The sequence below is a fragment of the Phycodurus eques genome, chromosome 13 (genome assembly GCF_024500275.1).
Source record: "Phycodurus eques isolate BA_2022a chromosome 13, UOR_Pequ_1.1, whole genome shotgun sequence".
Classification (NCBI taxonomy): Eukaryota; Metazoa; Chordata; class Actinopteri; order Syngnathiformes; family Syngnathidae; genus Phycodurus; species Phycodurus eques.
In genome coordinates this window covers 1,430,374-1,444,390 of record NC_084537.1, presented here as the reverse complement: position 1 = coordinate 1,444,390, position 14,017 = coordinate 1,430,374, and the positions used below count along the sequence as shown (strand labels likewise).

At 39.8% G+C, this 14,017-nt stretch overlaps 1 protein-coding gene across 1 annotated transcript in view; it reads right to left on the bottom strand.

Moving 5' to 3' along the window:
• Positions 1-346: 346 nt before the first annotated feature.
• brinp2 (bone morphogenetic protein/retinoic acid inducible neural-specific 2) overlaps positions 347-14,017 on the bottom strand; it is a 164,949-nt gene continuing 151,278 nt past the window's right edge. Inside the window, exons 7-9 of the mRNA XM_061694147.1 lie at positions 8,496-8,718; positions 4,484-4,790; positions 347-3,693 (exon numbers count right to left, since the gene is read on the bottom strand). Coding sequence (XP_061550131.1) covers positions 2,872-3,693; positions 4,484-4,790; positions 8,496-8,718 — 1,352 coding nt within the window. The 3' untranslated portion in view covers positions 347-2,871. The remainder of the gene's footprint in view (positions 3,694-4,483; positions 4,791-8,495; positions 8,719-14,017) is intronic.

Sequence of the window (14,017 nt, the reverse complement as noted above, 5' to 3'; positions counted from 1 at the left end):
TTATCCATTTTAATACAATTGTAGTTGCTCTTGTATCATGTATAGGTAGCGACTGAGTCTTGGTTATGTTCAAGAACTGGGAGCCCCCCCACCCCTTGCTAGTGTGTTTGCTCTTGTGGGGTTACTTGGTTTTCATTAATGTCGTATGGAAAATACCATCAGATAATTTTTGCTGAATTCAACTTTATATAAAAGGAGATATGATACACAGGTTATTAACATTTCCAGCATGGAAACACATTTACAATTCACTTTGCAATAGATAATTTATAATAACAGAGAATTCACATCAGTGCAAGTTATAACATTTATTGTAATAATATAACAAGAGGATTTTTTTGGGCAATAAGACATCAATGCCATGTTGTAACATTATTAAATAAGCTCCAGAACTTGAGGAAAAGAAATCCCTGTGGGTGGTGGAGCAGGGCCAACAGATGGAGATGGAACATTCCAGATGGTTTGCCGAGGACCAACGAGATAAGCGACTGGAAGGAGGTGGCTAACATGGAGTAATGGAAATGAAAACATTGATATTTAAAGGAGGAAAAATCTGTGAGTGAAGTTGCCTCAGAGGATCCTGGCAGATGGAGGAATAAACAGAGAAAATGTTTTGGGGTAATGTGGGGTAACACAAGGGAGCCGATAAGAGGGTGAAATTCCCAGCAGCCTCAGCTGTCCATATCCAAGTTGCACCCCATGTCACCCCCCCCCACCCCCAGGCTACAGCTTACTTTGCTTCATACTGGTGGTCCATTTTTCATTCAGGTGACCCTTTCCATTTAACAACCAATTGTATTCATTGTGGCACTTATCCATCCATCCATTTTCTGAGCCGCTTATCCTCACTAGGGTCGCGGGCGTGCTGGAGCCTATCCCAGCTGTCATCGGGCAGGAGGCGGGGTACACCCTGAACTGGTTGCCAGCCAATCGCAGGGCACATACAAACAAACAACCAACCATTCGCACTCACAGTCACACCTACAGGCAATTTAGAGTCTCCAATTTATGCATGTTTTTTTTTGGGATGTGGGAGGAAACCGGAGTGCCCGGAGAAAACCCACGCAGGCACGGGGAGAACATGCAAACTCCACACAGTCGGGGCCGGGGATTGAACCCGGGTCCTCAGAACTGTGAGGCTGACGCTCTAACCACCACTTATTTCAATATAATTACAGTTTGCTGGAAACCTTGTAAACTACTTGGGTTTAAAAATCAACTCCAGCTTAAAAAATAAACACAAAGGTAAATTTATTATATTCTTTAGTTTAGGAGTACAGTACCTTTATAGAGGTGAGTGCATTTCAGAGTAAAAATCATAGAACATTCGAAAGCAAGTCAACGAATTCCAAACAAACATGCCATTTGATTTTCTTTTTGTGAAGCTGAAAACAGGTTGACAGCTGGAAATGACAAAAAAGCAGATTGATTTTTAAAATACAGAATCAAATTATAATAATAATAGTAAATGTTATAAGGTGCTGTTTGCAATTCTCAGAATTACCGTCACTGCCCTTCAGAAACCTTACAAACAGTCAACATTTGCATCTTGCAGATAACATTAGATCTGTCATTTTGTAGCGGAATAAAAATGTCAAAAACATAATGAAATTTTTAGTCATATCAACCACATCAGGTGCTGAAAGAATATCTAATTGGACCCAGAGGACCTTTACCGAACAATTACAATACATCATTATGTACTGGTGTGCACTGTAAACAGTTCCACATCACTGAATCAAAGCAAATGGTGCAGCATGAACAGCATTTACATGGAAAAGCTACAGTTTACGTGAAGAATATGTTTTTATTGGTAGAAAATTTGAAATCTTAAAAGCAATACATCACCAGCCAGGAAATCAAACACCAAAACTAAATGTGCTTCTCACAACACTGACTCCATATAAGGCATGAGTTGTTATAAACATTTCTGTCTTTTTTTTTTTTTATTATAATTATTATTATTTTTTTTTTTTGTCTTTGCACTTGGTTATCTAAAAAGCAATGTGCACATATTCACATCTCAGGTTAGATGGCGCATTATTTACAGCACTGTACTTTCAAAGCTTTTTTTTGTAACCACATCAGAATTTGCTTAGGTTTTCATCTCAAAAGAAGAAACAAACCAACAAAAAAATCTAAACTATTTTCCTATTTGCCTTGGCAATGTGTTTACCTTTTTATTTTATTTTTTTTAAAGACACACCACCAAGTACAAAGCTAACACTAACAGACTTCTGTTGTTCAGCATAGATACAAGATTTGAAACATCAGAAAAAAGGGTTGGTAGGGATTAAAAAGAAATATTCAATGATAGTAACAAGATTGGGGTTCTCAAAATTTAAGCATAACATTGTTCAATGCACGTTTAATTTGATCCACTATTATCTTCTCTAGATTGTTCCATAACCAAAAAAAATAGGGTTACAAAAGGGTGATCATTCTCTATTAGATCATTAATGTTGATCCCTCAAGAGTTTCCCTATACATATTAAATCACATCTCTCTTTGCAAGACAGAAGCCTAAATTACTTTGATGAGTCCCCCAGCTGTCATCCAGTTTGCCAAAAGAAAGGCAGTTATAGCAAAGGCAAGCCTCCAGGCAAGTTCAGTAGAGCACTTGAACAGAGCTTCATGTTCTCCAACATGCCTCAATAGTTGGCCTTTTACAGTCCTTATACTCATAATCCTCCAGATTACAAGTGACACTGCAAAACCAGCCAAGAGACTTTGTCATTTCCATTGGTCAGGCTTGTAAAATATTGAACCAGATGAGGTCAAAGGTTTACCAGGAGTCACGTTGCTCATGCCAATAATATCCCTGAATCTCCTTCACTGGACATTTAAATTCTGCCTTGAATGCTAAGCTAGTTAGCTGCAGAGCTGAACCAGCTCAAGTTCAGGAGAGGCATTGGGGAGCTTTGAATTGAAGATCTGAAGAGCTTCCTTGATGCGCACCACCTCACCAGCTGACAACTTGAGCCGGTGCCGCAGAAGACAAGAAAACAGGTCAAGTGGCTGCGGCGCTGGTGGGGCCAACCTGTTAACGCGATCCCTCATCTCCAACAACATAAAAAAAGCAGCATCCTGTGTACCCTGTGTATATGGGTAGTCCAGCTGGAGTATCAAATCCTTAATGCCCTCGGGGTCAAAGTGCATGCTGTAACCAAAAACTTTCAGTGTGTTGATCTTCATGTAGCCCAGGTTTGATTTCTGGTCATCCATGTCCAAAGGTTCATAGAAGAGCGTTTCATTCACTGTTGGATCATCAGTGACAATGCGGCTTCTCAGATAGATGTGAACGGTTTCAAAGAAGGACTTCCATTTGTTCCCCAGTGACAATGTCCAGTTGTAACATTGTGCAGTTGTCACAGCATCCAGTCGAGTTCTCTCCCAGTTGGGGAAGTCAGGCTGGTTCACTGGCATGAACCAACTCTCTGAGTGACTTCCCCCAAAAGGGTTAACATAAATTGCTGGCACTGGCTCAAGTGTTGAATTCTTGGTTAAGCATATCTGGAAAGTCATGCCCATCAACATGTGGATAAGATTTGACTTATTTTTATTACTCTTGAGAGTAAGCAGCATCCTCTTTCTCCAAGCAGGATTGAACCAACTTCCCAGACGGACATCATTGCTAATGTAAATGGCGTGGACTTCAATCCTGCTGTCAAGCTGCTGAAGTAGGTACTTCACCTACAAAAACAACAATACTGTAGTTTACTTTCATTTCTACAGGCAAATAGGTGAAGACAATCGCTTCACGTAGACACTGGTTCTCAGACTTTGATGTGGATCAAGAGTGGGAGTAAAGCTTTTCCTCCAGAAGTACCCTTTTGGACTGACTGGACTGGACCATCGCACAAAAAATAAAATAAAATGACAGTTGGCAACACAGACCTGCACACTGAGCGAGTGGATATATGGATGTCTTAAATATGTTGATTTAAGTTGAAAATATATATTTTTTGAAAAACAAATGTACATGTACAACATCTGAAACAATTATTTACATTTCAACAACTCTACGTAAAAACAGTGTGTTAGTCTTCATGAAAAAATGCTCATGTATAGAAAAACAAATTGGATATTCCAGTATTTAAGCTGAGTAAGAGAAAAGTGTATTGTAATGAACTGCTTGTATATGTAACTGTATACGTTTACCACTTACAATTTTCTATTTATACTTACAGCATAATCGCTGCATTGTGATATCATTATTGTTGGAAAAATATTGAGCTATCGTTTTGTGCATTACTCAATACCTCCATCGACTTGATTCAGAAATTCTATATTTAGAAATGTGACATTAGAATGCTTTAAAAGTAAGACTACGGAAAGGCTAGCCATCAATAGTCAGTGCAGAAGTAAATAATACAGCGACAGCGATTTTGAAAAGCTTGTAAGCCCAATATTTAACTCTTCATTAATATTAATGACCACTCAAGTTTGAGAACCACTGGAATGTAAAAGACGCTTTTGAAACCTCTGAATCTGGCATGTCGAGATCAAAATTCAGATAGTGGTCCAGGGATGTGGCGACGCTCGGCCGACAGGAACCAAGGTGTAGGAGATTGCCGTGGTGGCAGGATCCACAGCGGGTTATGTTGTCTGCGGCACAAGCGGAGCAGGAAGTAAAGGAGGGGCCAACAACACAGGGAATGGCACCCTGACAAGTTGGCTGTTCCACGGGGCAGCTGCAACTCTTGACTTCCTCAGAGAAAAATCCGAGCATTCCGTGGTCATTGCAGTAGAGAAGTGACTGAGCCTTGCTCAACCAAAAGGCAGTCGACCTGCAAAAGAACAAAAACATTTTCTCAGCAAGTTGGCTGCAATGGCTTGCTTGACTCAGAAGTGGCAACGGCATTAGGCACACCTGTACAATGAATCCCGCTATTTTCTGTACTGCTTGTCCTCATTAGGGTCATGGATGGGCTGGAGCCTATCCCAGCTAACCGTAACTTGGGTTACGTCTGTGTCGTAGGAATCTAAGTCCCTGTATTATGTTTTCATGCAGGTCAATGTAGTCAATGGAATGTGCAGTCTGACGTAGTACTTCTCAGACTGGAAGCTGTTGTTCTAAATCTATTACACATTTCAGAGAAATACTGTATATACAAGGCAAAGAAATGAATGACATTTCTGTGACGAAGGGGGCTAAATGGTTCACATTTTATATTTCCACGATATACAGCTCTTTTCCTGTTTATTTTCCTATTGTCACTCCCCTTCACAAACAAATGAAGGAAGCAGTCATGCGCTGGAACTAACAAGCTCATCGGTCAAACTAACATACACATCGCAACACCCTACATCGGAACATTTATGAGCTACCAATTGACTCTTCTTTTTCCTGCAGAGCGGTGGTGATTGCTCTGTTTGACTATAGATGAGATGAAAATTCAGACACAAAATTGTCATCCATTTTGGCGAGGCAACATTTTGCAAGGGGTTCAAGTTCCAAAATGGGCTCTGTAGAGATTCTATCCCCAGGATAGAATCTTCAGCAAATTGCACACAGCATTGCCTAAAAGCTATGACAATTCCATACCCTAAGGTCTGTGTAAATAGACAGAGATAAGCGATGATGAAACAAATTGATCTGTGCAGGGGGGAATATGGATCTTTTGCTGGCCCTGATGCCTTGCTGTTGCTGTGAGCAGGGTTAGGACTGAGTGATGCTCTGAGACAGAGAAGGGGGGAACAAGGGGAAACAAAGGAGAGAGTGGAGGAAAAATAAAGACAGAAAGTGGCAAGGGGTAAGCGAGGGGAGATTGAGTGATCGGTAGTGGCAAAGGACTGTCAGGGAAATTAAGGTTCTCTGTAAACAAGCGCCAGACTGTCAGTGCAGGAAAAGACTTGATTAGAGCTCGCCGCGGTATACTTCAGTACTTCACTCCACAGCTTGTAACTAGAACCTTCATCTGTCCTACACTTTCCTGAGAGTTCTCTCTTTGTTCATTCCTTCTTAGCATGTCTCCTTTCGCCCCATTTCTCCCTTTGTATTTCCCTTTCCAATTGCTGCATTTCCTATCCCAACTGTTTCCTTACGCTGTGCGTTACTTTTGTGCTTTTCTTGACACAATGCCTTTCCCTGGCCTTGGTGTTTTGCCTCCAGCACAGCAGTAAGGCTGCCATGCAAGGACAGCATGAGTGAAGCTTGCTGATACTACTTTACTCAGAAATCAATCACACACAGAAAGAATGTCAGTCAGTTAGCCTTCAAATGATTATTATATGAAATCATGACAATAAACAAAGGAAATTGACAATCATCTGTGAATAGCAAACTTTGGTGGCACGTGATACTGCATTTTACATTGTTCTAGTTTTTTTTTATGATTGTCTATTATTAATATTATTATTATGATGATGATTAATACTACACTGTAGTAGGGTTGTACAAGCTCATAATTATTAAGGCTGTAGAAGTCAAACCCTGGTCAATAGTTGACCAAACTTTAAAGTGTTGAGCTCTGTTAAGATTTATGAAACTTTAAGGGAATAGGGCTAAATATTTTACAGACAATTTGTGGGGAACACTCAAAATGTTTGAGGAACCATGCGTTTTGGTGGTTGGGCTTCATCGCTCCTTCAGGAAAGCTGATTCCGCCACGTTGAATTTACATCAACGCAGAGCCTGGACCCGTAAAGCGTAGACCCTGAAGAGTAGACTTCAGACCAGCCTGTGTGGATGTGGGACACAGCTTAATTAGCTTTTATTTATTTGAAAGGCCCAATTTTATTCCCCCGCTTCAAACCACCACCACCTTCGGCTTTTTCATTGTTGTCCTCGTTTTCAGGACTGCTGTGGTTTTGGTAAGTAATGCTAACGCTTTTATTTTGAATTTCGATAACTGTAGATAGCTAGTCTACGTTTGGAACTGGGTAGAATGTGCACATTGATGATTTGTTTTAAAATAATTTAACCCTTTTATCATGAATCCAACTTTTTTAAGATGTTGAACGCCACAAATATTCATTGTTTCATCTTACAACGGTGTAAAGTTAATATTATAACGCTATATTATAGATTGGCTTTCGGCGATGTTGCACGTGTAAAACTGAATGCCGAAACGTGTGTGAAAATAAATGTAAAAAGTTATTGACGAAGGTTTTTTTATATGTGCCCAGCGATTGGCTGGGGACCACTTCGGGGTGTACCCCGCCTCTCGCCCGAAGTTAGCCGGGATAGGCTCCAGCACTCCGCGACCCTTGTGAGGATAAAGCAGTACAGAAAATGAATGGATGGATGAAAGTTATTGACGATTTGTGGAATGAATTACTTTTACCATAATGCATGTTTGGCTGCCAAACTTTCACTTTGTTCAGCGAGCAGGCCATCAAAACTGGCAAGATAGCGGATAAGCTAGGCAAACTCATGAGGATTCCTGGCCTGCAGGTGAATTTGTCACGTTCTATCATTCAGAAATTCTGATTATTTGCAGACGACTGTAACTAAGCCAAAGTATGAATTGCATCATTATGTAATAAAAAAATTGTGTCATGTTTTTGGACTGTGGCCTGAGTTGACCTGATTATGTGACAAAAAAATGTCATTTCCTTATAGATAGACATATCTATAAATATAAATAAATATATAGATATAAATATACGCAGCACGGTGGCCGACTGGTTAGAGCGTTAGCCTCACAGTTCTGAGGACCCAGGTTCAATCCCCGGCCCCGCCTGTGTGGAGTTTGCATGTTCTCCCCGTGCCTGCGTGGGTTTTCTCCGGGCACTCCGGTTTCCTCCCACATCCCAAAAACATGCATTAATTGGAGACTCTAAATTGCCCGTAGGCATGACTGTGAGTGCGAATGGTTGTTTGTTTGTATGTGCCCTGCGATTGGCTGACAACCAGTTCAGAGTGTACCTTGCCTCCTGCCCAATGACAGCTGGGATAGGCTCCAGCACGCCCGTGACCCTAGTGAGGAGAAGCGGCTCAGAAAATAGATGGATATAAATATACATTTTGAGTTCATTTCCCACATATTATTTTTTTTAGTTTTAATATGTATATATATATATATATATATATATATATATATATATATATATATGAGTTGTATTATGAGTTGTAGAATATCAATTTTATAATATATTTGAATAATTTAATTTATTTTATGTTAATTTAAATAAATAATAAATAAATAAAATTTAAAGGCTTAACTGAAATGTTTTTGTGTAATATGTTAAAATAAAACAAAAATGAGTTCTGTAAACTCATTAGGGTTTAGTGTTGTAGTAGTACAGGAAGTAATAGTATTGTGAGCCCTAAATTCTAAATTGATGTAATTCCATAGGTATTCTAAATTCAAAGCTGCAGTTGCTTCGATACAGAAAGCTCAGGTTTTCGTCAGTGTTCCCAAAGCCCACCAAGCCGCTGGAAGACCTGAAACTGTATAAACTATCATCCACTAAAAGCCCAGAAAAAGTGTATTGCTCAATTCAATACTGAATTCTCCAATGTCAATTTGAAAGGTCAAATGGCTTACCTTTCTCGAGGGAGACTGATTCGAGGTTGCTTTGGACATCGTTTGCTGAGGGTGAACAACTTTCTGATAATCTTCTGAGCTTTGCCCAGGACCAACGCTGTGCTGGTCTTTAGATGGGCATAGCGCTTCTGGAGAGACGCGTTGGCTGACCAGTACTTGGCAATCATGGAAATATTCAAGAACTGATCAGTGGGCAAGCGTTTCAGGAAGGCTTTGAATTCATCTGCAACAAAGACAAGATGAAAACCAATGAAAAAACATGCCCATCAGTAATACATATACAAATGAGTCATGATTTCCCATTTCATCCCTGGTGGACAATGTTGGGCAGCAGGGCTCGTGACGGGGTAAGTGTAGAATTAGAATATCCTGAGAAAAACCCGATAGTTAAAATCCTGTCGTAAATAAAAACATATACCACATGTATCATAATATTTACAGCTGTCTCATCTTGACATTCTTGACATTAGTGACAGTGTTAGTTCTAAAAAGTACAAATTTAAGATGAAACTAGTTCAAGATGTACAGATTTGGAAGGAAATTATAGCATCCAGAATCATTGATTGACGTGCATGTATTTTCAGTTCAGGGGGCAATATAGAAACAATTGCAAATGACAGTTGCAGCCCGGAACAAATTACCCACCATAATAAATTTGATGGGTGATCCAGTATATGCGCAACCTACTTCCGCATTCATTCGCTGAGATGAATGGCAAAGGGCAGTGCGACAAAGCAACTGTAGGAACTTTAAACTGTTTTTACCACAGAGGACAATAGCAGATGTTTAGGCTTAGTTCGTGTTTACATATGTCGTATTTGTACATGTATTTAACTTTTGAACAAAGACACCAGCCACAAAGAAAACTAAATTTTCAGCAATTTAAGCTTCAGACAATCATGTAATCAACCCTAGTTATGCTCGTTAGCAGAGCATACACACAGGAAGTCAGTTATCCCATTTTCTGCGCCGTTCACGTAACGTTCCGCTTACAGCGTATTGCTTACAAGCATAAGCTAATTGTTGCCTCCATGCTCTGCTCTCCATGCATTGATGAAAGACAAAAGCTCGTTTGAGGCATTTGTGTTGTATGCCACGCCATAATTTTAAGGCAATCAGATAAACCCCATTGAAAGAGTCAGGTTGTGTCTGTCCAATTTGATTGAAAAGAGGAGTCAAAGGTCCAAAGGTCAGTCACTCTAACTGTTGCTTGCAGGTAAGCGAAAAGATTTAAGTATTGTTTACCTTAAATGTGAAGGTAAATATGAATGAGCTGGAAATATCTTCACAAAATGTGTAAATGTCTGTTTGGTAATAGAAAAACACAGAAGGTCATGAGCCACTTTACAGAATGCGAGTTCATAAATGGATACTTTAAATTAAAGTGGACTGACTTCACAACAATGGGAAACCAAAGTAACACCACTAAGTGAAGAGTTCCCTTCGCCTCAAAAACTCTGGCTTTCAAAGCTTTATTTTACATTAAAAAATGACCATTTTCAGTTCTGCAAAAAATGTGCTTTTTGCAGGGGGTTAGCACTCACTGTCAATAACATACACAATGCATCATTGGGCATTCAACATGATCCTCTTTAGAGGTATCTGTGGTCTGCTTCTTCATCACGAGCTTCCCAATTTAGTATTTATTGTCTGTGATTTTTATCATCAACCAAGCAAACAAAACCTGCATTAATAAAACAGTTTCTCTCTCTCCCACAACCCACATTTTAAGAACCAGAACCACTGCAATGATATTGGGATGATTGTGATGATGGTGCTGTCAAGTTTGGCATCCGCTTTGGCTTTCTTTTATGATACTATAAATACATATACGTACACTGTCAAAGTGCCATTCAGTTTACTGCCACAATTACAACCTATCCCAAGTGCCTGCCATCTTTTGCAATGAACACTCCTGTCAGAAAGCAAGCATGTTTCTTATTTGCTTGTTTTCTTTGTGTCTCTCTGTGACAACAGCTTCAGTAATCCAATTTTTTCCCTCCGTGACCATGATTCAGCTGCAAACGTGACAGACAATAAGATTGGATTTAGGATGTCTTCCGGCAAGTGTGGCAGCACATGCGCCCCTTTTACTGTGCAGTGATGCCAGCTGGGAGAGATGGCGTAGAAAACAGAGGAGCCAGAGCTGTCGAGGAAGCTGCCATCTCCATCACTTCAAAGTATTCGTAACACATTCAAGGTACCATCCATCCATCACGCTGGTCAAGTAATAATTAACAGGGGAAGTTAATGCTTGACTGTTTCCATAAATCCTCAAACCTCCATATGAAGTAGCCTCACTCTCTGATTGGTCAATTGACTGAATTCTGTCAATTTTTTTATTGAGAAGATATTGCTATTTAACATACAGTACATTGCTTGCATGTGTATGACCTGTCAGACTTTTACAACTGAGCTGGATGAAAAATAACAAGAAAATACGTTTTTGACTTCTAACAAGTGTCCCCTTCCCTTACAACACCAATGCCAATGAAGTTGGGATGTTTGTTAAACATAAATAAAAACAGAATACAATGATTTGGAAATCATGTTCGACCTATATTTAATTGAATGCACAACAAAGACAAGATATTTAATGTTCAAACTGATAAACTTTATTGTTTTTAGCAAATAATCATTAATTTTATGGCTGCAACACGTTCCAAAAAAGCTGGGACACGGTCATGTTTACCACTGTGTTACATCACCTTTTCTTTTAACAACATTCAATAAACGTTTGGGAACTGAGGACACTAATTGTTAAAGCTTTTTAGGTGGAATTCTTTCCCATTCTTTCTTGATGTACAGCTACAGCTGTTCAACAGTCCGGGGTCTCCGTTGTCGTAGTTTACGCTTCATAATGCGCCACCCATTTTCAATGGGAGACAGGTCTGGACTGCAGGCAGGCCAGTCTTACGAAGCCACGCTGTTGTTAACACGTGCAGAATGTGGTTTGGCATTGTCTTGCTAAAATAAGCAGGGGCGTCCATGAAAAAGATGTTGCTTGCATGGCAGCATATGTTTCTCCACAACCTGTATGGACCTTTCGGCATTAATGGTGCCTTCACAGATATGTAAGTTACCCATGCCATTGGCACTAACAATACCCCATACCATCACAGATGCTGGCTTTTGAACTTTGCGTCCATAACAGTGCGGATGGTTATTTTCCTCTTAGGCCCGGAGGACACGACGTCCAAAATTTCCCAAAACAATTTGAAATGTGGACTCGTCGGACCACAGAACACTTCTCCACTTTGCGTCAGTCCATCTTAGATGAGCTCGGGCCCAGAGAAGCCGGCGGCGTTTCTGGGTGTTGTTGATAAATGGCTTTTGCTTTGCATAGTAGAGTTTCAAGTTTCACTAACGGAAGTAGCGCCGAACTGTATTTACTGACATTGGTTTTCTGAAGTGTTCCTGAGCCCATGCGGTGATATCCTTTACACATTGATGTCAGTTTTTGATGCAGTGCCGCCTGAGGGATCGAAGGTCACGGGCATTCAATGTTGGTTTTCGGCCTTGCCACCGACATGCTGTGATTTCTCCAAATTCTCTGAACCTTTGGATGATATTATGGACCGTAGATGATGAAATCCCTAAATTCCTTGCAATTGTACGTTGAGGAATATTGTCCTTAAACTGTTCGACTATTTTCTCACGCACTTGTTTACAAAGAGGTGAACCTCGCCCCATCTTTGCTTGTGAATGACTGAGCAATTCAGGGAAGCTCCTTTTATACCCAATCATGGTACCCACCTGTTCCCAATTAGCCTGTTCACCTGTGGGATGTTCCAAACAGGTGTTTGATGAGCATTCCTCAACTTTTTCAGTCTCTTTTGCCACCTGTCCCAGCTTTTTTGGAACATGTCCAGGGTCAGGCAGCTGTAAACTATTCTGTTGGTCTTCGGGCAAGAGGCGGTGGACACTCTGAACTGATTACCAGTCACTCACAGACAGGAAAACTTAAACACAAATACTGTTGTAAACAAGAAAGTAACTACAAAAACTCAACATAAAGTCCAGCACAAAATCATGATTCCAGACTGAATTGCAACATATTGGTGTTTATTAAGCCAGGACCTCTGATAAGGATTCAATTTTAGCCATCACTCAGAAGTGGAACAAACAGAATTAGAAGGACAAGAAATCCATTGTGTGCTTTCTGGCAGCCTGAGTGAAATCGCTTTGCTCATCACCACTCGATGCTCTACTTTACATTTACACACATAGGAGGTGCACAGTCAAATCACAGTTTTCACTGTTGGCTCAGCAGCCTGAGGTTATGCAAGGACATTTAGAGAGTGGCTCCTAAAGATAGTGAATTAATATCAATTCAAATGTTTTTTGTGCTGAAAAAATGATTTCTCTTGTAAAATTATCAGACCATTTGGACTCAGAGACATTTTCCCTGTCAAAAGAAATTTTGAATTCTTCTCCACCTTTCAATAGTAGAAATCCGTAACATTGGACACTCGTTGGATTTTTCCCAGTCAATACCAGAGAAAGCTTGAAGATAAATGTATCATGAAAAAACCCGATGGCAAACCTTAACATAAAAGATATCCCAGAAATGAAGGGAAACACAGAGTGACTGACTGCTGTGAAAAAGAGGCGGTGAATGAAGGAAACAATGTAATATTCCAAAAATAATGAATGAAATTACTAAATGCTTGATGTCGATAGGGTCGAAGGCCATAATGGTAAAGGTTTTTCTTGCGGCAAACCAGTCCACGCTTTACACACAAGAGGTGGGGGAAATAATCAATTCTTAAAAGCATTGCGATGCAAATGTAAATGATTCATCACCAATTCCAAATTGTATTCATTGATTATTTAATAATGTAATGGCTGAAAAAAGCAAAACTTGGTAGTGCATGAAATGCAGTCGGCATTGCACATTCTGTGCCACACTGTACATAAGCGCTGTAACAGGAAGGACTGTGGCATATCATGCCAGCCATGATAATATCAATATTTTTGTGGCTTGAAGTACACTACTCACAAAATGTTAGCTTTTGGGTGAAATTCATGGACATATAAAAAGCGCATGCAACAGTGATATTATACAATGAAAATAGGACATACATACAATGGTGATTTCTCGATGTCAAATAATGATTTGAAAAAAAGCCAAAAACAGTAGAGGGTATACTAAATAAAAAAACAGCTTGACAACGACATCTTAGTATCCCACTCTTCTTGAAGGGCAGCCCTCAGGTCATTAAGGTTCTGGGGTAGAGAGTATGAGCTGCTACATGGCAAATCAGCTGAACCTTTTTTTTTTTTTTTTTTTTAATGGGATAGAGGTCTGGCGAAAGTGCAGAGCAATCCAAAAATAAATGAGTATTTGATTTAAATTTAAATTACTTTCTTCATTTTTTAAATGTAAGATTATGGAGCTCTTGTACCATTAAAATAAAACGTTTAACATTTTTTTTTTCATCCATCCTTTTTCTGCACCGTTTGTCCTTTTTTTCGTTGCGCAAAATATGTGAAGGCAAACCATGGATAAAACCAAGAAC